This window comes from Brienomyrus brachyistius, chromosome 14 (genome assembly GCF_023856365.1).
Source record: "Brienomyrus brachyistius isolate T26 chromosome 14, BBRACH_0.4, whole genome shotgun sequence".
In the NCBI taxonomy this organism is placed as follows: Eukaryota; Metazoa; Chordata; class Actinopteri; order Osteoglossiformes; family Mormyridae; genus Brienomyrus; species Brienomyrus brachyistius.
In genome coordinates, this window is record NC_064546.1 from 20487923 (window position 1) to 20513272 (window position 25350).

At 41.4% G+C, this 25350-nt stretch overlaps 1 protein-coding gene across 1 annotated transcript in view; it reads left to right on the forward strand.

Moving 5' to 3' along the window:
- Positions 1 to 25350, forward strand: part of LOC125708027 (kelch-like protein 29) — a 114807-nt gene that overhangs the window by 37903 nt on the left and 51554 nt on the right. The window contains 4 exon segments of the mRNA XM_048975497.1: positions 456 to 762; positions 17253 to 17400; positions 19812 to 20212; positions 20214 to 20343. Coding sequence (XP_048831454.1) covers positions 499 to 762; positions 17253 to 17400; positions 19812 to 20212; positions 20214 to 20343 — 943 coding nt within the window. The 5' untranslated portion in view covers positions 456 to 498.

The following is a 25350-nucleotide window of genomic DNA, read 5'->3' on the forward strand; positions in this document are numbered from 1 at the left end:
AACAGGGACAAGGTGGCCTGAACAAATTAAATTCCCCCTGCACTTTCTTATGGTGGACATAAATTGACTTCAAGTCTAGCAGTCTAGCAGCTCATCATGAGTTCCACTAGTGCTTCCTCCCCATTGGCTAGGCAAATGCCAACCAATCATTTTTTTTTTCTTGTTTATTGTGTATGGGAAGTGAGTCGGTCAATTATTTTTAGAACATACTTTTTAACCCCTTACACACTTGGTCCCCACACAGAATCCTGCAGCCCATCCCACGACTTGGCGCCGGAGCTGAGCTTGTCAAAAAACTTTCCCAGATAGAAAAGAAACTCGGTAATGGCTCAAAAATTCTTTGGTTAGGACTGTAATTCGTTGGATGAAAAGACGCATAGGGGACTCTTCTATTCCATTTGCCAGTCATTAGCCCTCCGAATAGCTTTCAGGGGTATTTTCCTTCTGTCTTCCAGCCAGGCTCCAGTTTTCACCCAGCAAGAAGAGTGCTCTCTGGAGATGTCACGGCACCATAACCGATTCGAGAGAGATTACCGCGGCGCGTGGGAGCGGAGGGACCGGGGAACTGGCCCAGGGATCGCCGCCAACAGCAGCTGCAACACGACCAACAGCTGTGGAGGTGCCAACAACCGGCCTGGTCTCCTCCCCCTGCCTGTGATCTCCTCCCTCCTTCCGACCCCCGTCTCCGTCGCCATGACCACCTCCAGCAGTGACCTGGTATGCAAGCGCATTGGCCCCGCCTCCACCACTGCCACAGCGAAGGTACGTCTGGGTTTCTGCTCGAAGGGCGACTTCCTGCTGAAAGCTCTAGCGGTGGCCAATCGTAATGTTAATGTCGCACTGAGCAAATAAATATACTTTTGGATTCATTTCTGGATATTTTCCAGAATTTTCCGATTTGAAGTGTCACTGTTGTGACGGGGTTGGCCTATAAGGATGGTTTGTTTGAAGATTCAGTAAAGATGCAAAAATTTTTGTATCTCCTCCATAAAATAAAAATATAGATCATTTGCATAGACTGTTATTGATGTGGAGACAACTCAAGGATTTAAAAACATTAAGACAATCTCACCTATTTAGGGTCAGTGCCCCACACACAAGTCCCAGCTGTCTTTCAGGTAATGGAAAGGTAACTGGAAAAACTGTCTTTTAAGGTAACTGGAAAACAAGCAGGGCAGTGGGGCCTGAGGACCGAGTTTGAGAACCACTGGCTTAAGGGAAATGTCCAAATTGGGTTTCGCTTACCATACAAGATACTATGTAGTCGTGTTCTATTGAATTCATTCAGAATCACCTTAATGCAGAAATTTTCATGTTAATACTTTTTAAACCTTAAGCCTTATGTTCTGACCTAAGTGAATCATCTCCGTTTCTCAGGTTAAAATTGTTGCGCAGAAAATTGTATAATACTACAGTAATAAAATTGTGCCATTTGATGTGGTGCTGTGTTTGGGGGTTTAAATCTGACTCTTTAAATCTGTGACGAATGGATACTGATCCAGCACATATTATGACTCCAGGTGCCACGGTTTGCGCAAGTCTGCCTACATAAGGTCCTGCTTAATGATGATCGCTCAGCTGACCGCAGCCTGGGTTGCCAGGTTGTGCGTTGTGATCATCTGCGAGTGGCGGCTCCTGACCTCTTCATTAGGCGAGGGCGGTTTCTGATCCACGAGCCGTCAGATAATTCAGGAGGAGCTGGACGCCCTCAAGCACGTGTGAAAATGAGGCTAATCAATCACCACTGTCTGAGCCGCAGAAATGTACGGTAGGAATTTATGATTAGCCGGAAAGCAATTTGTAATGTTCTTCAGCCATTGTGGGACTGTGTCCCTGCTCAGCATGGATGGAACAGGCTGCATGACTTATTACGAATACCTGATTGGTGTGGACAGCAGAGTGACGGCTATTTCGGATTTGGCTTCTTGCCACTTCCTCTGGTTACGAATGCACGCTGCCATCGGTTTCTCAGCGTCTTATACGCACCGCAGTGTAATGTATGGTTCATGCACACCTGTCTGTCATATCTTAGGAACGGGCACAGGCTGTTTTTGGAGAATCTGCTTGTAAGAATTTACTTTCTGGACATTATACAGTTTCCGCGGGAAATGCAAAGAGCCCATGTTCAGAATATAGAAAACCGAGCCTGTTGTGTTTTTTCTTCCCTCTTCTTTAATGAAACGTGAAACAAAATGATAGATTTGTTCTCTGGAAAATTTATGCAAACAGCCAAGTCTGGTTTCAGGCTGTTGGAGGAATCTGGGGGGGGGAGGGAGGGTGGGATCTCCTTACGTTGTATTAAATCCTGCTTCTATGATAAAGCTGTTTTGACGCTTAAAATCAATTTTTCTTCCTATTAACAATGTGTTCATTCCTGCTTTCTTCCATGTGTTTTTACCTAATTGGGGTGAGGGGCCGATAGTGTGGAGCAGTGAGCGGCATAAAAAATAATGATAATAAAAAATAAGTGATCAGATTTTAAAGTTATGAATTGTCTGTCTTAATTACTTTAGTTTTAAATAAATTCTTCGCATTGACTTTCTTACAAACTGACCTTCCATTATCCTGAAGTGTGGTTCACATTAATGGGTATATATAGTGTTTTGTGTGTGTCTAATAAATATATACATATATATATATATATATATATATTTTTTTTACGTGTATTACATATTATGCTAGCTATAACAATAACCTGTCTGGGAGCTTCACAATTCAGCGTAATAAATGCAGAATCTTTCAGCGGAAACTGCATGCATACGTCCTGGACGTGTAATGGTGCCTCGTGGTGCGTTCCCAGAGCCTGCCATTTGTAACGCTTTATGTGTATCAAGGACAAGTCAGCCGCATAATCTTAAAATCCCCCCCATCGCTCTGATAGCTTAACAACGTGGACTAATGGTTAATGCATTAGGCCTGTAATCAGAATGTTCTTCAGATCCCTGCAACGAGTGCTGCTGTATGCTTGGAAGAGGCACTGAACCTTTATTTTTCATCTGTATATGTCCGCACACACACACACACACACACACACACACGCACGCACGCACACACACACACACACACACACGCACGCACACACACACACACACGCGCACACGCACACACACGCAAACACGCACACACACGCACACACACACACACACGCACACACACGCACACACACACACACACGCACACACACACACACACACACACAGGACTATACTCCAGTGCCAGCTGCACATAGACACGTCTCTGTGTGAGGAAACTGGAGCACGTGAAGGAAACCCGCATGTGCATCATTCAAACGCCACACGCCCGAGTGACTGTAGCCTATTTCAGAGCTGCCCCCCCCCCCCCCCCCCCAGAGGACTGAGGTGATGGCACTACCCACTGAGCTACTTAAAGAATAAAAGAACAACTTATGTAAAACTCAATTACCAAGAATACCTGACTGTTTAACCCATTTTTAAAACAATCTGACTTTATACTACACTCAGGAAAATACACTCCACAGTGTCAAAAAAAGGTTCGATATTGAAAAATACCTGAGGTGATGGAGTGCAAGTGAAAGAACTCATGAAAGTAAATTGGCAGTGCAAAGATTGAAACAAAGAAATACATTTTTATATTTAGCGATCCAATATCACACCTTCATTACGTAATCATGTTACAAATGAGGAAGCCGTATCCGTTGGGTGAAAATCCTTCCCAGCGTTCAATGAAACTGCATGAATGAGCAAGGCTCCCATAAGTGGCTGGGACAGGTTAACGGATCTGTGGATCCATCTTTGTGTAGAGACCCGCAGTCTTAATCTTTACTTCACATTACTCAATCAGCCTATTGTGATTATGGCGTTTTGTCGTTAAATTCCTTATTTAGCTACTTATTCACAAATCATAATTATTCAATATGTTTCAAACCCCTCTTAATTTTATAAAACCGTCAAATATTTCATTGACCAATTTCAGGAAAAAGCTCTCAAACGATATAAATTGGCCGAATGGTATCATAAATGTCTTTTTTTTTTTTTTAACGTAATCATCTTAATAGCAGATAACTGATAATTCTGGAATAATTGTGTTAAAAATGTCTCAAGGCTTTTTGTTGTAATTGGGTCATAAATAGACAGCCCTTTCTGTCCTTTTAAGGGACGCTAGTCAATCTCTTGAATTTTATTTTTTAAGAATTTGCTCCTTAGCTTAAAAAAAACGTTATATAACCAACCTAGACTTCTTTTGTATTGAAGTGTCACATTTGCCATTTCAGATCTTTTTCTGTGCTGGTGGCAAAGAAGTATTTATTGCATTTATTTTTAAATGTGTTGGGAGTGTTTGTCAAAGCTTGTGACATTCAAGGTGCTCGAAGGTCTCCTCTCAGCTGCACAGTTATACTCTGCACCTTTCGACAAGCATGGAACCAAGCTTTATAAGACACTATGAGCGTTTGGGGCTCTCGTATTAAGAGGAGTCATTCCAGGCCGATTGTGATGCCCGGTGTGAAAACACCACTGTCACTAGTCTCACTGTCATCTTGTGCCAATTAAGGTTATGCTTGACCCTGAAACCATTACAGGGATATGGAGAAGGGGCAAAGAAATATGCAGTTTCTGATGAGGCTGGCAGGTTTGCAGAGGTGTGTGGATTAGTGGGTTCACACTTTGTGACTGTGATCGGAAGGTTGCTGGTTCGAATACCATGGTCGGCACAGTGATTTCACTACTGGCCCCCCGAGCACGGACCACAACAATGGCCTTAACCCCAGTTGTTCCGGGAACAGACTGACCCAACTGTCTAATTTTTACAGTGATTTTGGGTAAAAACATCCGCTAAATAAATGAATGTACGTTTGTTTATGTTCGAACCAAAAACGGTCAGGTGGACCAGAAGTCTGCGGTTTCTTATTGTGGCTGCTTGCTGCAGTGCATATTTGCTGCCCGCAACATTGCATGATGGGTGGTACAGTAACATAGCCCCGGGACCCCGCTGAGGCTCAAAGAATGCAGAGGAGTAATGCAGATGGAGTAAAAGCACCCATTCCCCCCCCCCCCCCAACCTCGACTCTGGGGACAATGGGAAGCCTTGCATTACTTTAAAAAAATAAATAAATCAGCGTTGAATAAAATTGAACAGTGTCCAGTAATTCATCGATTCGGGGAATAGGATGGGCTCAAAATTGACTCCACATTTGCCTTTTCGACATTCTGGCAGTAGATAGGAGTGTCAGGTTTTGGAACTGCCCGAACAGCGTAACATCCTGTGTAACTGCTCCTAAATGTTTTGTGTTGCGTGGGCAGAATTGGTTGGGCAACATGACCTTGTTATGCGAGATCTACGTGACTGGGAATGCGGTTTAGAGAACATGTAGTGTTTTTGGGAGAGCGGGGCGATTTTAACCAGTGACTTGCACAGCTTTGGCATCACCTGTGCAAAACGTAGCGATGCTTTATTTGCTGTTTGTACAAAATGTGTAGAGGTTGGAGATGCTGGAATGCTTTTCACATTTCACATATTCCACTTGCTCGCCCTTTGAGACATGCATGCGCACGCACACACACACACACGCACACACACACACAAGAGAGGAGCTTGGAGTCAGCCAGCATGCGGCGCCCCCTGGACTAATCTGGGGTTAAGAGTCTTCATGATTATGGGCACCAAGTCTTAACCCTGAGCTACACACTGACAAATGTTTCTGCCTCTTGAACCAACTTTCTGTAATTTTTCTATCATTCCTTTATTCATTCATTCATTCATTCATGTCTTTTAAGCATTACAGAATGGGGAAGTACACTTAAATGGCTTAAGATGAGGGACAGGTGAGACAGATCCCCTCCCCCCCCCCCCCCCACCTCCACATGCCTTAGCAATGCCTATTCTATTCTCCCCTTGCTTCAACTGATGTTAGTTACTGATGGATAAATTTTCTGCTAAAGTCTTTATAACGGTATACAAACTTTTGCTCCTGCTCCAGATATGAATTTCAGATGTATCTCATATAATTCAGCTGCAACACTTGAAGGTGTGTTATGCAGTTGTTCTGGAAAATTTTGCCATATTTCATTCAAAATTGACCAGCGAAATTATATCCGTTTTGTTAAGCCTACTGTGGCATAATCTGTTCCGTTTTCGCCTGACTGACAATTAGTCTGTAAGAGAACCCAGAATGTCTAGTAAGTAGATGTCGTTCATCTGCTTACAGTAAAGCTGTAATGCGTTTGTCTGCTATGGGGGGAAAAAGAAACAGGGTGTTTCAGTGGCACAAAAATGCAGTACTTTTAGAATTGAGCTTGAGGCGTGCATTCACAAATGGAAATGTACGTAGATGTTAGAGGCCGTTAAAAAGTAGCTGTTTGTATGATGAATTACTGCTGGTAGCGTGTAGGGCAAATAAGAATACAAAGTGCAATATAATCTCTTTTTAACCTAGATAAGGTGTCTCTGGGGGAAAATTTAGGATAGCTTTGAATACGCTATTTAATACGCATGCTGCGTGGCGTACAACTGGACATTTGCTGCCACTTTTTTTTTTTTTTTATCTTTTAATTTTCTTCCAATAAATGTGTGCAGTGCAATGGATCCTGTTCAGTGTCTTCCCCGCCTCCTGCTTATTTGTGATGGAGATAAGTGGTTATGGAAGATGGAGATATATGTGTGTGTGTGTGTGTGTGTGTGTGTGTGTGTGTGTGTGTGTGTGTGTGTGTGTGTGTGTGTGTGTGTGTGTGTGTGTGTGTGCATTTATAATATAGTATGTGTCTTTTGGAAAACAAAACTAAACTAAGCTGCACAGATTGTTTAGCGTGGCAGCCCTTACACCTCCAGGCTTATAGCTTTGAATTCCACCCCCACTCTGTATGTGGAGTTTGCATGTTTGTTGTTAACAATAACAAAAATATAAACAAACACACTAATTGGCTAATAATAATAATAATAATAATAAAAACGGCACCTTTCACAAACTGAAGGTCGCTGTTCCTGAGGTATGTTTTGTCTTGCCCAGGTTCCCTCTGGATTGTCTGGTTCCCTCCTGCAGTCCAAAGACATGCACTTAGGCTAATTAGCATCTCTAAATTGCCTGTAGTGTGTGAGTGTGTATGCACCCTGTAATGGGCTGGCATCTCGCCCAGGATGCACCCTGCCTCCGCCCTGTGCTGCCTGGGACAGGCTCCAGACCCTCCCCACAACCCTGACCGGAATATGTGCTTGAAATATGGATGGATGAATATACATCTCTCTTTCCAGTGCAACATGTATATTTGATGCCTTTTATACGTCAGAACTGAAGGAAACTTGGAAATTTGTACTTTTTTCCAGTATCACTATTCAGCAATAAATGCCAGACTAATCTGGACAAACGTGTTTTAGCAACGAGATTTTTTTTTTTTTTAACTATTTTTTGGGGTGTGGGGGAAATGTAGGTATGTTCTGAAGCATTAAGTCCAACTTTCTATATATAAGCAATTTACAGAATCACCTTATTTTCTATATGAATTCTTTTTATTAAAAATCTGGAATTCCAAAAGAAACCTTGTATAATGGTTAATCTTCAGATTCTAGGCTATTGCCGTTGTAAATGAACGTGAAGGGATTTTTAAGCTTTGCCCCTCCGACGTGTGTACTTTTTGTCAAGCAGCTGGTTAGTGTTTTTATTTATTTATTTATTTATTTGGTAGACTGCAGATAGACAGACATTTGCTGTTCATTAGCTATAATAAAATACTTTATGGTGCCAAAGTCACAGCACTGCAAACAATGTCATGGTGCCTGGTCCTGCGGACTGGATGAGCACTGTGACAGATTGTCCCATGGTGCCGTCTGATGCTCCGAGTGCCGCAGGGTTCAGCGGCTGGATCCCGTAATTTGGCGTGTTTAAAAATTGCCCAGAGGTTGCGAGGATGGCCTCCTAGGACACGGCAGATTGGAGATTGGCAGCTTTAGGCGGCTTAAGGCGCTCGGTTAATGTCGGGATGCGAGACGCGGATATTTTTAGTGGACGCTCAGAATGTGGAGGGCAAAAACAGTGGCTGTCAATAAATAGATAAGGTCACCAGGTTTGTACTGTGTGGATAAAATATTTCCAGCCACTGACCATCCGTCCGATTTTCCAGCCGTGTATACTTCCATTCATCTATCCGTCCATCCCTCCATCCATCCATCCATCCATCCATGCAAAAAACAATCATTGTGGTAATTCATTAATCCTGTGATCAGGCCGTCAACTCGTCAATTAGTTGCGCCAAAACGTTACATTTAAAGAAAAGTGCAAATGTGCTCTTTTAAAAAAAAAGTCTCCATTCGAGGTGTTTTTACAATTGTAATGAAAACTTTACACATTGTTGAGAATCACCATTTAATGTGACAGTGCTGTTACGGCTGTACTACCATGCCAAGTCGGCTTGATTAAAGTGACTCTACACTTTTGATGTATCAGTCTTATGTTGACCCTCAACGGACAAACCTGCTCTCTGAGATACTTAGCTTGCTAATGGTGTATTTAACACACAAAACTTAGCATTGATTGGTGGTGATGTCATCACGCAGTATGCAGTTCATACGGAATACTGCAAAAAATGCAACCAGTTGATGACAATATTTGTCGTCAGTTCTTTTTATTGCCCGTCATTATCATCGACGTTATTGGCTAGTTGTTGCAGCCCTACATGCACCTGTTATCTGACTGCTTATCCAGTCAGTGTAGCTGTGATCTGGTGCGAATTGGGCGGGAGTACGGCTCCGGCTCGGCGCGTGACGTCCTCCTTTGCGCGTTTTTGTTTCCGAAGATGTAAAGCCTAGAGGCATGACGAGGAAAATGACACGCTCACGGAGAAAGCCGGCGGAACATTTCACATCCGTAGACTACTCGAGACCTGATTAAATTCCCTACCCGTATAAATGTAGCAAGAGACATGTACTGTAACAGAAAACACACAAAAAATAATAAAATTATTGGTTTACCTCTTGGCCTTGTCAGTATAAGTGTACTTTCCAAAGCAACTAAGCCACCGTTGAAATTCATTATTTCTACAGATTTTTTTCCCCAATTCTTCTTTTTTTTCCCCTATTACAAAACCTTGGAGAACGATAGAGGCTGCTTTGCATAAATTTAACGCCCACATTCTTACAACTGAGTGACTATCTCGCCTAAAGATAAATGGTTAAAGTACTGTATGTCTATTGTTTTATAATTCATGTTCGTCTCCATTTTTTATTTTTTTTTAATTTGAATTGCAAATCTAAATAAAGGGATGTGTGTTTGTGTACATGCATTCCCATACTTGTGGGAATGTTTTCTCCCCAAAAGGATATTAAGTGCTGAAAATAGACACCCCTCCCCCAAAGTTAGTCAAAATTAAATTAGCTTTGTTTAAATATGTAAGTGTGTTGAGAATACTGAGGGAACGTATAAAATGAAATTGAGAGACATTACTTGGTAGAATGTGTTTTTTTTTTGCATAGATTTTATTGATAATACATCTGAATTCTTACGACTTTTTTAATTCAGTAATTACATGAAATTACAAGAGTTTGTGCAGCATTGTGACATCATCAGCTATGACTTTTGTCAGCAGAGCAGCCCCCCCCCCCCCCCATTTGTGTCTCCACTCAGTCCCTTGTTACATTGCAAAGGGAAGTGAAGTGACCAGCTCTATTGTAAATCATGTTAGCCATTTAACACAGTGTCTGCAAATCTGATGGGAGAATGAATAATCACTGGAACCTTCGGGTTTAGTTTATTACAGTATTAATCTTCGGCAGACAATGATATTCCAGGCTGCCTTTTCCTCAACGTAAGACACTGTGATTTGAGTGAGTGTTCCTTTACGTATTTCAATAGTAATACATAACAAAAATACAAAAAAAATTTGCATTTTGAGCTTTAAATTAAAAAACATTTTATCTAATATTAGCATTCCGTCCAGGGGATTCTCCTGCTTTGTGCCCTGTGCCCCCTTGGACTGGCTCTAGGCGTCCTACGACCCTGTACTGGATTAGAAGTTGAAAGATGGATGGATGGATGGATGGATGGATAATCTAATGCTTCCATATATCTTCAATATATGCGGTCAAATCCTGGGAACTGTTTTATCTAATATGCAGTTTAATGTCAGTTTTAGTAACATGGTATTTTTATAGAACCAGTACGACTAGATTTAGGCACAGAAAGTGTTTCCTCATGTTATCAATGCTTTTCACGTTTTTTTGTATCTGGGTCTTTGTCTGTAACAGCAGTATCTACCTCAGAATCACCCCGGACATTGACAAGAGATGAAAGTAAATACAACTTTGGTTATTGTCTATGCTGTCAAAGTGTAATATTGAATAGTAATTGATGGCACAATACTTCTATATTGCAGAACTGGTTCCTATCACCCAGACAGGGCTACAGCTGTATCCTGATAAGAGAGGAACTCATACATGGTGTGTGATGTTATAGGTGGACAACGGTTTTTTTTTTTTTTTTTTTTTGGGGGGGGGGGGGGGGGGGGGGCGTCTGTTTGTGTGTTTTTTTTCTTTATTACAAAGACCAACATCCTACATGGAATTTAAAAAAAAAAAGTTTAGTGAAAACCGATTAGAGCTCATGTAAGGAATTGCTCTGGCTTTAGAGGAAATGAGCTTCAGAATTACATTTTATTTACTATCAGTTCGGTTGGGGGTGGTGTTCAATCTCTTTGTCAATCTGCATTGTTCCTAGCTGAAGCTGCAGTGCTGGTGCGCAATACAATTTATTTTTGTTTGGATGGTTTGTTTAATTTTTCTTCATTCTGTTAGGACCTCTGGATATTTCAGATCTGCTCAACGTGAAAGCGGATGGTGTAATCGGGTGGGGAACCTCGTTATAGTGCCTGCAGCGCTACGCGCAAGTCACGTCATGAGGTGTCTGCACTTGGTAGTCATTCTTAAAGCGGTTGGCTCCTTGTGGTCAATGTTTTTTGCGTTGCCTCAGTAAAACATTTAAACATTTTGATATCGCAGAAAACTCTGCTATGCAAACACGAATTTGTGTGTGTTTAACGTGAACATTTTTTGTTTCTTTGCTAAGATTTGCTGTTTTATAGCACCTTGAGCACAGTATCCTACCCCAGATCAGTTACTGTGGTGGTAGAATTCATGAAATTCATTTTAGAATAAACATTTCAAATTTATTTTTATTTTTTTCACACTCTCCCAGAGGCTTGATAAGCAAGCTTTTAGAAAGCTTTTAACAACTTGATGGTAAAAATGTGCTTTAGTTTTCATTTGTTCAGAAAGGAAGCTTACTATGAATGGTGATCCTTGTGGCTTTTCTTGTGCTTGTACCAAATGTCTTGCTCTGAATGGACTTATAGTTAGAGCTTGTAGCTATTGATGTTGACTCCCTATTACTTGACCCTAGCTTACCTGTAGGTCAGAACAAATGGTGTAATACCACCGTAGCACTCAGCCGAGATTGAATCTGCTTACTCACAATGAACCTTCACAAACTTCCACATGGGGAAGCTTGTTCATTCATTTCTTGCTAGTGCTTCCATTAATCCATCACAGGTGACAGAGCGCTGTGGTTCCATTATTGGACTTGAACCCTTTCCTGACTTGCACCGTTTCCAGGGTTGCGGAGACCCCGACCTTGAACTGCAAAGCCTGCTTGTTCTAGAACTGGTACCTTTATGTTTATATTTACCCCACAGGCAATTGAGCCCTTGCAATATTTTTTAAACATTTCAAGCTATTTTAATCCTTTTCTAGGTTTGAGTGATTGACATATAATAATAAATCCTGAAATACTTTTAATTGCGGTAATTATTGAAACTGATTTAGACATTTACAATTCGACGTGATTTTTGCGGTTCTAGAAAGTGTGAAACCCTTAAATCGGAGCCCCTCCCCTACTGTAAATGGGCAACAAGGACATCAATAGCCGTTTAATGGACCTATCAATTTCTGTTTTGGGTGTGAAGTTGAGAGGCAATGTTTGTTTTTCACGGTTAGTGAGAGCAGGGCCCTGTGTTGTGATTATAAACATCATCTGTCCACCGCCCATAACCACACATGCAATACAAGGTCACGGTAAAACCAAAACCCACCAGGAAGTGCAGGGCTGAAGTCAGGAGAATGGCTTGGATGGAATTCGCCCCATATGCTAGCAATACGGGCACAACAGAGGGTGAACATGCAGACATCAGACGACTGGCAGCAGGATTTCACCCTGGAACCCTGAGGTGTCGTGCCAAGGGCATAACTTTGGTTTGAACATTGAGGTCTATACTCATTTAGGGGGAGACATGATTATGGGGGGGTTTAGAAGCCCCCCCCCCCCCATTATCCTCATGTGCCATGCCACTTTGAACCCCTGGAAGAGTTAACGTGTATGTGTTCGTTAACTAAAACTTTTTAAATCCTTAGCTGAGAAGCATCGGCTCCACAATGGTTGCATATGATTCCCTTTAAATAAAAGCAGATGTTTGTGCAGCTTCTTAAAACCTCAATTTAAAAATGGAACGGGCCCATTTACCAGTCAACGGCATGCAGCTGCGCTGGAAGTATCCGCATCAGAAGTGTTTGGAGGTCTGCTCCGCCAGCCCCGAGCGTGCGTGATGAACGCCCGTCTGCTCGCCAACTCATCACGCTCAAGGGCGCAGCTGGCACCGCCGGTGGGAGCCGAAAGGGGCCCGATTGCTTGTACGCGCCTCCAGAATAGCTGTATTTCATGCTGCAAATGATCGATCTCTGGAACAGGGCCTGCTAACAGGATGTTGTTCACAGGCTGAATGCCCTGTGTCTTTTTGACACCTCGACGCACCGCTCCACTGGGTCGACCCAACCGTGGCCCCGAATTTCAGATCCACGCTTCGTCATCTCGTCCCCGGACGAGTTTATTTCCATACCTGATATGCCGCAATTTTGCTGATGGGGCCGGTTCCCACTTTTGCTCCTTTCTCTGCCCTCACAGCGAGACGAGTGTTGTGATATTTTATTATGCAAGAAAAAATCCTTTGCTATTGTGACTGAAGCTTGTAGAATGATACTACATTAAAGAAGGGGGGTGGAGGGGGGGGGGAATGTTGTTTGTTATTTCAATCTTTTGAGCCAAAGGCAAGAAGTATTGATTTAGTTGATATTTATCCCGTATCAATGGTGGGGAGGTGATCTTGTTTTTTTGTTTTATATTGAATTCATATCCTGATGTTTATAGAGAAATATTTGCAAAATTAACCGCAACCCAAAAATGTGGCAGGTTGCATCATTTTAGTGGTGAAATGTGAGTTTCAGCTTAAAGAGTTTATTTGGGTTGTTTTTATCTAAAGCAGTGATTCCCAGTCTAGTCCTCGGGGACCCGCAGACAGTTCATGTTTTTAGAAGGGAGAGAGCAAAAATGTGGACTGACTGGCAGAGGGCATAAATGTGGACTGACTGGCAGAGGGCATAAATGTGGACTGACTGGCAGAGGGCATAAATGTGGACTGACTGGCAGAGGGCATAAGTGTGGACTGTCTGGCAGGGGGCATAAGTGTGGACTGTCTGGCAGGGGGCATAAATGTGGACTGACTGGCAGAGGGCATAAATGTGGACTGACTGGCAGAGGGCATAAGTGTGGACTGACTGGCAGAGGGCATAAATGTGGACTGTCTGGCAGGGGGCATAAGTGTGGACTGACTGGCAGGGGGCATAAGTGTGGACTGACTGGCAGGGGGCATAAGTGTGGACTGACTGGCAGGGGGCATAAATGTGGACTGACTGGCAGGGGGCATAAATGTGGACTGACTGTGGGTCTTTGAGGATCGGATTGGGAAACCACTCATCTGAAGGTTTCAAGCAACTTAGAAGGACGCCTGCAATTTTGTTGTTTTCACAAATACCTTTTGTTTCCTCTGTACCAAACCCATATATACTACTGATGGATTGCTATGAATTTTTTAATGCATTTTTTCTAGGCTTATCAGTCATGCTCTGATAATGAGTATATTACATTTTGAGAACAGTCTGCCCTCGGGAATGACCGACATAACATTGTTGACCACAGCTCTAGCAAAACAGCTGCACACTGCATGAACTCAATATCTTCTGTCTGTTAGCCGTAGGTGGCCCTACACTAATTCTCTGGTGCCCATGACAATAAATATAGTTTGCTTGTGTGAGTCACCTGGAAAGATTTTTTTTCTCAATTTATTTTTTTATTTTAATTCTAGCAACCAGCATAACATGTGTGGTGTGTTCTTACCTGTATTGTGGTATTTACAAAATGCCTAGGTTGTTATTTTATTTGGAAAAATTATATATGTTGTATTACTGTACGCTTACTTCCAGTTTGAAATGTATCCATTACTGCCGGTTAGTAATTAAGGAAAGCAAGTAGCTGCCCTTTAGACTAGGTGAAGTAGGCCTGTAGTAGGTGAAGTAGGCCTATATTCTAAACTCATACACATTATATATATATATATATATATATATATATATATATATATATATATATATATATATATATATTTCAATATCATCTAATATTATATATTGAAGTATTGAAATACCAAGAGTAATGTACTCATACCATGAGTAATGTAGTAGTAGCAGTGGTGGTAGTACTGTAGTTGCAATGGTGTTACCATTTTGGCTGTAGTGTTCATATTTTATAATGTAATTGCACTTGTCTGTGCTCTTGTTTTGTTTCATCTTACTTCACTTAAAAACCATGTAAAATTAGAGCTACAATCATCCCTCTACAGAAATGTGTTCGGTGTCTGTGCGGTAAATAAAATGCTTTGGATGACTCTCATTTTGCAGCCTCCCTTTGCATACTCCAGACCTCCGCTAAGCCCCTCTCCTATTATCATTTGTTCGCAGGTACATCCCGTCCTTGACAAAATGCTGCATGTGTTTGCAAACAGCTTGCATGCAGTAAATGATGCATTTGCAGTGAGGGGTAAATAAGTTGGGAGAAACGTGTATTTATGCATTATTCAGGGCGACCGTCGCGTCGGCGCATAGTCTCTGACATGTTTGTGTCTCTCTGAGCTGCATTTCGAAAAAGCTTTAAAGTGCGTTTATGCACCTATACTTGAACGACACGTTATTTGGGAATTGCGCCTCGATCCTGTTTTAGTTCCTGGCGTCTGATGGATGAAATAATATTCGCATAATGATGATTTGCTGCATTTGGTCCTTATTTTTTAAGGTCTAGTTGAAGACATTGCTGTGTCATTTAATGCCTTTACCGCCGCTAGCTCTAGCTTGTCCACACTTTTCGGACAAAAGCTCCTACCAAATAAACACGTCTGAAGGTGTCTGACTCAGTCTGCTGACTTGAACTTTCTGCGTCTACCTCCTGGAACAGCTGACAACAACTCTGCTGTCATCCCTTGGGAGCAGAAAGGGATTGAAAGTACAAATAGACACTAAATATGAACAGGCAGGTGCTTTCACTGCGTAATATATGTAACAGAAGTCTTTTAGCCGCTACCTAGGGAGAAGTTATTTTTGTATGGAATGTACAAAGTGCATGTTTCCTTTCCGTTATCTCTTCCTCATGATTTAATCCTACTTTGTCATAGGAAATCCTGCTTTCTGTGAGGTTATCTGGAGAATGGAGATTTTTAAAGGGGGTGAAGTTTAATGAAAAAGTAATGGGGGAGGGGGTATCCTGCCACACGTGCCTCAGCAGAGAGTAACGTACTTTTATGATCTGGGTGAGAAGCTCTCGATTTCTGTCTAAGTAATGTCTTTGCATTGAAAGGATAGTTGTAGGGGTGTGACCAAGTCTCCAAAGCCCAGCTGCAACTGGGTATGATGCTTGTTTCTCTCTTTCCACAGCATGTGAAATAAGCATAGAAAAGCACTTAATGGCCTGTAAGGTCCACACACTAGCGGTGCTGAGGGATATTCCAGCTCTTTGTGTCCGTCATTTACACTCTGCTTTTCTCCCAAGCTTAAAATATATATGTATATTGTACCTTCCTCTGCAGCATTTACAGGTCAAAGTTTAAAAGGTATGGAAAAAAATGCTGATTTTTAATTCAGATTTAATTTGATATTTTGCGTAGTGTTTTGAGAACTTTTCGAACCTTGGTAGGGGGAATTAATTCTCAGGTTCTGTTGATCTTTCTGCTCAGCTATGGATCTTCCCTGTGTATAAATATCAACTTCAATTTAAAGCTTAACATTTGACACCTACGGCAGAAATATTCCAATAAAACACCTGTGCTTTGGCTGAACTTGCCTGGTTCTCTTTGCTAAATGGCTGCTTCTGGCTTTTTAAGAATCATCAAAGCATTCTGGTTGTTACAACTTAATCAAGGTGCCATTTCTCGATTTGATACATTGTAATTCTTTAACACTACTATAATACTACTGTGCGGCAAAACACCAGCCCCCGACGATTGTCATATTACTGGTGGTTTTTCACAAAGCATTGGGGAAGAATTGGGATTGCCAGGTTTTTAGGCTTCAGAAGTTAATGACCGCATTTTTGAAGAAGAGACAAGGATTTAGTAGGGTAAAAAGAAAATAAACACTTTTTTCCATTTGTAAATTTATGCGGCAGTCTCCTGGTGGTAATTGAATGTCACAAATGGCGAAAAATAACTCCACTTGAATGTCGGTGGAAGCACAGTGACCCTGCACCGGATAAGCAGTTTTGATGATGGAGGATTGTTAGCGGAGGACTGATGGTTGCTTAGTGACACACATACCATTGACTGTTTGTATTATTAACCATAGATCGAGTATGTGCTGCATTAATCGCATTGTGTTTTTCGTTGTGTTTTTTTTTTTAACTAATTTGTATTCATTTAGTCCACTATCTGTTTTTTTCTTTAAATCAGACAATAACATGACATTACGACATATTGGAGCGATATTTAAAAAAAAAGGAGTAGAACATCAAATGAGAAACGGTATGGGTTGGCGACCCTGTCTTTTTTCCTTTTAATTGCCCTGGGTGAATCTGTGATTTCAGGTTATCTCTGCTCTATAACCTCAATTTCAGTTTTTCCGCATTGGGAGATGTGGGCCAACGTGGTTCCTGTTAGTAAATCGGTTCTTTCATTAAGGGACAGATAGCTTCTCTTACTTTTTTAGCTTTAACAAAACGGGAGGTTAGTAAGGGCAAACCTACCTATCTTGACTTCCATCCACCTTATCAGTGGAATAAATCTGGAACAATCAGGTAAACAAAGAATAAGGAAAGAATATTAATGAGGGGAAAAAAAATCTTGCCAGTAACGAGTGTGATTATTTCTGCTGATGATGATTAAAAGGTAGTCGGTCTGATTGTCTGCTCTTCTCTTCAAATGTAGGTTTCTGGCCTTTCAATGAGTGAAAGTCAGGCGCAGGGGCAAATCTTGGCCCCAGGGATCCGGTGGGGTCAGACGCCGATCGACCAGTCCACGCCCTGGGAGACGGACGAACCTCCCGCCAAACAGATGCGTGAGACCAGCAACGCGGGTACTGTGGCACCATGTGTCTGTCTTGATAGGGCAGCGATGAGCTTTGTCCCTTTGCAACACCAGGGTAATGATGCTGGGTCAAGCGCTCCTGTTTATACCTGCTGGACGTCTTCTGCAAACTAAGGGTTTTTTTACTTAAATGAAAATACTTGGAAAAGCTACAAAGTGTGCCAGGCACGACCTTCTCTCTCGGAAAGCCTTTCCCAATTTGCACCACTTTCACAGTATGTATACGGAAAACTTTCCCTGAGTTGCTAATGATTTAAAGGAACACTTCACACAGACCAAAAAACACTATTAATGGGGAGAATGGGGAGGATGGCTGTATGTGTTTTTAAGGTATCTGTGTTTTGTTTGCTTTTGAAAGTCCTGTATAAAGATTAAGGGAATGAATCCCAAGTATTTAACCATGAGCTGTTTACGTGCATCATATTTTGTGGTTATTTTAAAGAATGTTGTGGGCAGGGTGCTGTGTGACAACAAACAGACATTCCATTAAACTCATTTCATAATTAAAAACAAATGTAATTACATCTGATTTAGTCAAATAATCAAAAGTACCATAGAGTTTCTTTAAAAGTTTTTCCTTTTATAATATGATTGCAGCTCTAGCCCCCTATAGCTTTAGTCATTATACCATGATTTGATAACAAACAAATAAATCAAGTAAAATAAATAAATAGATATCTGTGTGTAATACCATTTTTTTCCCTTTTGTTTCATCTTGGAAAGCTTTCGTTTAAAATCTTAACCAGGCAGTTGTGAATGTTGTCTTCTGTGAGGCTTACAAACTTCATTGAACTTAGTAAGAGTGGGAACAAAGTTTTACTGCTGGATAAGAACACACTTTAAGGGCAAAAACTAGATCACCTAGTCCAAGGAACTACATTGGGATATCAAAATTTTGTGAATTTATTTGCACTTAATTTAAAATAACTGAAACTAGACTATTGCCTCAAACAATTACTTGTTAACAATTGTGAGGATTAAGTTGACTATGAAACTCAAAACATGTAAAGGAATTAATAAAGGACCACAAACAAAACTGCCAATATTCCAATTTAACACACACTCATTTACTCAAATACTTGCACAAGAGCACAATGGAAATGGATGAATATGCCTGTATATTTAAGCAAAAGTATTTTATTCTGCAGACTTTAAGCATGACTGGGAGCTTTGAAATATTTACTAGTAGGAGACAAGTGCCAATAAGTCTGCTTCATTTGTTTTTAATTTAAAATCTGTGCCTGAGATTCACTAATAACAAGAGACAGTATGAAATGTGTAATGCAATTATGGGAATATACAGGTAACACACATGCCATTATAAAACTAGTTCTTGTTTCAGCTCTTCAGTCTTGTAAGAATGGTCTCCAGTTTGGAAAGACAAACACCTTTGTTTACTGTACAATGGATGGTAGTAATTTATATATGTAACATGGTGTTAAAATGACATTTTACCTGCTGGGATCAGTAATGTTATTTGTAGATATATTTAAAGGGAGGGACTAATTTAGTATTTGGGCCATTACTGACCCGCGTTGTGTAAAGAGATATTTTTGTATTTAACCTGAAAGTGAGGGCGGGATTCCCGAAAGGGCCGCTCTTTCTGGAGATTAATATTCTCAATTCACTTGTGAATGTTAATTTCCACAAGGAACTTCTCCACGTTGATTAATGAGCCGATCGGTCTCCTGATTAATGACCGCCGGCGAGGACGGTCCACGATCCGCGCAACTTTATGCACCATCGAAACTGCTGTTAATGAGCTTAAAAACAAAGGCGTGCGTACACACACACACACACACACACATACAGGCACACAGGCACACACACACCTACCTATCTAAATGGGGACCGTCCATTCATTTCTATGGGAAAAAACGTAATTCCAGTCACGACACCCTTAACCCCTACCCAGCCCTAACCTTAACCATAAGTAACCAACCCAAATACAAGACTTTTGGCATTTTTACTTTTTTTATTGCATTCACGGATTTTTATTAAATTGAGGTTATCCAAATGGGGACCTGAAGAAGTGTCCCCAAGAGAAAGGAAGTTTCAGGTTATACATTTTGGTCCCCAAATGTGATCTATGCACACATCCCCCCCCCCCCCCCACACACACACACACAAATGGAATACATGAAATAAAACGGTGGCTGAATGAAGTTCACTGTGCAGTATCACCCCTGTTCAGCATAGTGTGCTATATGTTTATGAAAACTAGAGTTATCACTTTTTATAATGCTGATAATGTTCCGAGGGGTATTTGCATCTTCGTTATTATGTTTTGGTTTTAATTAAGCTGTCTGAAATATTAATTATCATTATTTGTTTGCTTGCTTGTTTATAAAGAAATGAGGTTCAAATTGCTGAAATGAATTTTTGTGTTTTTGTGTGCAGGTCCGTTGTGGCCCCCCCCCACTGCAGTGAGCCAGCCGAGCCTCTTAGCGCATACGTACGGGATGCCCCAAGCCCCCATATACAGCCAAGGAGTGACTGTCCAGGCCCCCGCCATTGGCGTTAAGCCGGCACTGCAGACCCCCGTCCCCTCTCCACACCCGCTCATGCCGGCTCACTTCCCACTCCCACCGCAACCCGCCCAGCCTCTCCCCAGCATGGTGATGGCCATGAGTCAACCCCTACACGGCGGTAGCCAGCCGCCCATCACCATGGCCCCGCTGAGCGGACTCTGTCAGGTGGCGCCTTCCGTGCACAGCGCCGTGGGCAACGGTCACATGTCCCACCCTCTAATTCCGCCATCCGCCCTGCCTCCCTCCACCCTGCCAGGCGGTACCCCCGCTGACCAATGGGCAAGCGGTTACCCATGCTGTGCCCCTGCCTCCGACCAATCAGGAGCATTCCAATGGACTGCAGATGCTGCGGACTGTCGGGATGGGAAAGTATGAGTTCACTGACCCTGGGCACCCTAAAGGTAAGGACAGAAAGTTCAGAATTTGATTTCCCAATTCCTAACACCCATTTTCTATCAGGATCGTCATATTTACAATAAGTACAATTAGCCCCCTGTGTCTTGCTTGTCAGGTTTCTTTACATACATATAGATAGACTGATAGACCTAAAGATATGTTCTCTTTGCACTTCAAAAAGGTTCTTGTCCATCGTTCCTTGTGTTTTACCTGTAATACTTGCTTATTTGTGATACACACCTTCATTCTCGTTTCCTGCTTGTTCTGTTGACGACACCTTGTGATTATGAAATGTTTGCAGCGGATAAATTTTAAATCGGAATGAATTCTATCTGTTACTAATTTTGGGTCCTGCAGTGCTATACATCCTTAATGTAAGATTACTATTCTGTAGTAATGTATTTTATTAACTGTAGAACATCTGACAGTATTTTCTTATTCAAAAGTGTGGTGTTCGTTGTGGTATGTGGTTATTTAAGGCTCCATATTTTGCAGATGAGTACAACTTGGCATAGCAAACAGAGTAGTGAGCTAAAAGAAGCCACAGAAAGTTCTTACTCCCAAGCGTTGTTGACGCGTCTCGTGGGTAGGCGGCATGGGCTGGAAACTACACCTACATATATCCCTCAGGAGGAAAAGCACAGCCACTGTACATTCCATACAGGGCAGAAATTACAGCTGCAAGTCTGCGGATTAATCGACTGTCTCCTGCCCATCATGTATATAAACACTAAGAGCTCACCCTTATAGTAAAACGTAACGCAAACGCAGTTTAATATGAATGTGGGAAAAATTCTTAATGAATTCTGGTTTAACACGCTTAGAATCTTGATGCATTTAATCAACTTATTAAAGCAGGGCCTATTTAATTAAGAACTCATGTAGAGGGATGACCCAAATAACCTGCCGATTAAAGCCTGGAATTTCACGACTTCAGCCTGTAAGGTTAACGTTGACGTTCATTTGGCTAAAATGTCGCCGTGTTTGTTTTTGGTATAAATCTAATTCTTTAATGGTCCTTCAGTGTATTGCAGTTGTGGGCCACCTAGAATGAGTTAATTTGTACTGTAACTGGCCAGGGAAATTGCATTAATCATGCAAAACATGAATTATTCAGTGTCAAACTCTCAGACGTTATGTTAAATGTAATGCTATACTTCTATTATAAGGCAGCATTTATTTAACGCTAGGCATGGATTTCACAGAAGGAGGCCTACCTGATCTGCATCTGTAAAATGTATAGGCTGAGGACAGGAATAAACACAGTAACTGACTAGATGTTTCCACAGAAAAATACCACAGGTACAATAAATAACCCACTATTCAATTATTAACGACAAATGATTATTTGTCTGAAATAAACCAAAAAGACAACTGATAAATAATAAATAAGAAAGTTAGTGTGGTTTTGGGCGGGGGGGGGGGGGGCTTGATGGCTGTTTGTTGGACTCTCCTTATTCCATTTATTTTAATCTAGGCTTATACAGTAGTTACGTTAAGGACGCAATGTAAATTGTTGACGTTCAATACGTTAGCTCTCAATGCAAAACATATTCTATGTTCACTGTCCACAGAAAAGCCTTATTTTCAGTTGCTTTCCTTTACATGTGCTAGTGAATTGAAAGTTTCTTTCAGCAAGCTTATTACGGGATGCATTAGCATAATCGCGTATTGGAAAACGATTGTAGTGCCTTTCCCTGCAACTTAGAATTCCTACGCCCTAACAAACGCTCTTCTCCGTCATCTTAGTTTTTTTAAAGTGTATCCAGGATGTTAATTACCATATCATCATGATTTGGAGTCTGGCTAAGGGAGAGTTGTGAAGATCTGGGTGCATGAACAGTTAAAAAATTAAATGCAGATGCCCCGTCTCCTTTAAGCAGATGCAAAACATGTGGCGATTCATTGAACCCAAATGCTTCTCACGTCTTTGCTTCATTTTCTTTTTTAAAAAAGAGGAAACTGTAATGAATGCTGAGTGTGAGAACAGTAACTCAACTTTAGCTGCCTGATTATAGGATTTTAAACTACTGACTGGCAACAATCAGGCACTTAGCCTAATGTCAAGGTTTCTATCACACCTGAGATGCGTTTCTTTCATGGCATGCTCGGTTGCGTCTTTGCTCGGTTGAAGTCTGGCATTCAATATAACCGGGTGGGTGGACAATGTAGGCTAACAAGGTAATTTGTAGTATGAGTTTGGTAAATGGAGTGGTACATGAACAGGGAATGAAACATCACTTACCGAAGTTGGTGCAGACTGTAGTGTTACAGATTATTTAATGTTTGCCTGCTGATGCTGCTGCAGTCAGTTTCATTGTGTCACGTGACGCGTTTCTCTTTGTTGCCATGCTTACTTTCTGCATTCTACGACTGATGTTTATTACAACTGAATTCGAAATATTGGATTTTGGTAGTAGCTGTGGGCGTGAGATGGGCTGGCCCTTTCTTGTAAAGTGAACATGTACTGTGAACATTTTAAGCTCTGTGGAAACATTGAGAATAAGGCTGTATAATAGCGTTTTTTTTTTTTAAACTACTTTTGTGTACAAGCTCACATTGACGGTTGAGTTCAGCGTGAGAACCAGAAATTGAATGCCATTAGATAAAGTAAAAATATTGCATTCTTTTATTATGTTATAGATTAGAATGCTAAATAACTCTTTGCATGTTCGTCCTGATTTTCAAAAGTTGTGCTAGCAGCTCCCAGTGTAAGTCTGGGCCTGAGGATGTTAGTTTTTCCCATGAAAGTGTTTCTGAATAGTGTGACTTTCATCCGAACTCCTTCTGGCTGAGTTCGCCTGCATGATGATGCTGACAATACATTTAGGATGGGGATGTGGAGAATGAATGAAGGGGGGAGAGATTTTTAGCAACTTTCTCACATTAAATAACCATGCAGAAATGATCCTACTGGGCTCTGTGAACCATTGTCTACTGGAAGGCCTCTTCATTTTACGGAGACTAATTTACAGTGAGAGAGTCTGTTCATGGACTACTCTATATGTGCGTCTATTTTAATTACATTTGGACCATTGTTATAGCTTAATGGAGAGGAAATGGCAGAGGTGTTCTTTGTACAGTGCAAAGATTGTGCAGATGGATGGCTTTTTATAGAGTTCTTGTTTTGCAGAAAAATTAAGAATCTTGTACTTGAATATTTAAGTAAATTAAAATTAAATTAAAGGATTCTTGGTGTGACAAACTACCTTTGAGGACCTTATGGGAAAGAACCTAAATATCTGTGTTATATTATTTATGTATTTGCGCATGTGTGCATATAATACGTATATAATTTATATTTAGTACGAATGGTAAGTTCTGATGCACACAACGCTTGTCGTGACTGCGCGTATAGCTGGCAGTAGCCAGAACTCGCAGGGTCCAGCTCTGTCGTGATTTTCCCTCTGACGGCCAGGAGTCTTGGCGGGTCTCCCGTTTTGCCGCTTTCTAGACCCAGTCGTGTCGCGCTTTACGTGCCTCCATGCACAGCGCTTCGTCCAGGGGCACCTTCTGTCCGTATGCGCTCGTCGACGGCTGCTGGCAGCCCTGCCTCCCCCACGGTTACAGGCTTTTAGCGAAAGCTTTGCCGTTTGTTTCCAGACGGTTTCAAATCCGCCGGCAATAAATATCTCCGTTGTGTTGCGATGGGAGATAAAGGGGCTACAGAGGTAAACACTGTGGTATATTCCATTTCGGAAGTAAGTGGTGATGGTTTTATTGCATTATTTAAACTCTTTATAAACCAGGTAAATACTAGCAGTGGTTTGTATTTTTCTGCAAGGCTATCGATAAAAATGGACATCTGAATATTATAAAGCTTAGGGCCATTTTGGATAGTTTAGAGGTGTACTTTTAGTATAATGTATAATAGCTAATTGAGACACAATCCTGTGAAACTGTCATGTTTCTCGTTTATTTCTTTGGACTCAAAAATATAAACAGACGAGAATAAGAATGAATAGCAGCTATTATCAATGGTAGCTTAAGGTATTCATCCATCCATTTTCCAACCCACTTATCCTACTGGGTCACGGGGGGGTCCGGAGCCTATCCCGGAATCAATGGGCACAAGGCAGGGAATAACCCAGGATGGGGGGCCAGCCCATCGCAGGGCACACTCACACACCATTCACTCACACATGCACACCTACGGGCAATTTAGCAACTCAGTTTTTGGACTCTGGGGGGAAACCGGAGTACCCGCAAGAAACCCCAAGACGACATGGGGAGAACATGCAAACTCCGCACACATGGGACCCAGGCGGAGACTCGAACCTGGGTCCCAGAGGTGTGAGGCAACAGTGCTAACCACTGCACCACCATGCCACCCCTTAAGGTATTCAACATTTGACAAATCATAATGAAAGTAGCTTTTGTTTGTTAGATACACAGACACAGCATTCATTCTGTTTGAGTTCTGATTTTGACCTTCAAATATTTTGGAGATAAAGCTGCATTTAATTACTCGTCATTTTTAGTTATTTTCATAGTATGTATAAAATAAACTTAAAGCCCCCTGTATAATAGTGTTGTCATGAAATGGCCTTTGTATGCAGTGATTCTGGCCATCTTTCTTTTTTCAGTACGACTGCCATTAATTAAATTAATTTAAAATTCCGTTAATTTTCCAGATTGCGGGGAAATTGCATCCTTTCTTTTATAATGTGGATGGTACAAAACCTGGAACAGATTTTGTGTGTGGTCCAGGTATGCCTTACCTTATGGGGATCAAATGTCCCCACAATGTGATTAATACCAGTTTCCTGGTCCCTATATATACATATATATATGTATGATGAATTATTTTGGCTGTAACTGTATATCTGCCCCCCCAGAATGACATAATTCATTCAAATACATGTACAATAAAACAGGATGGAGATCATCTTATTTTCGGATGGTTACTGATCTCGTGTTGGCTGCTTATAAGAGCACCAGCTGAAGAACGCCAACCTCTCCTCAGGGGCACCCCAGCCATTCCATATATATTTTTAAATTTCACCAGCAGC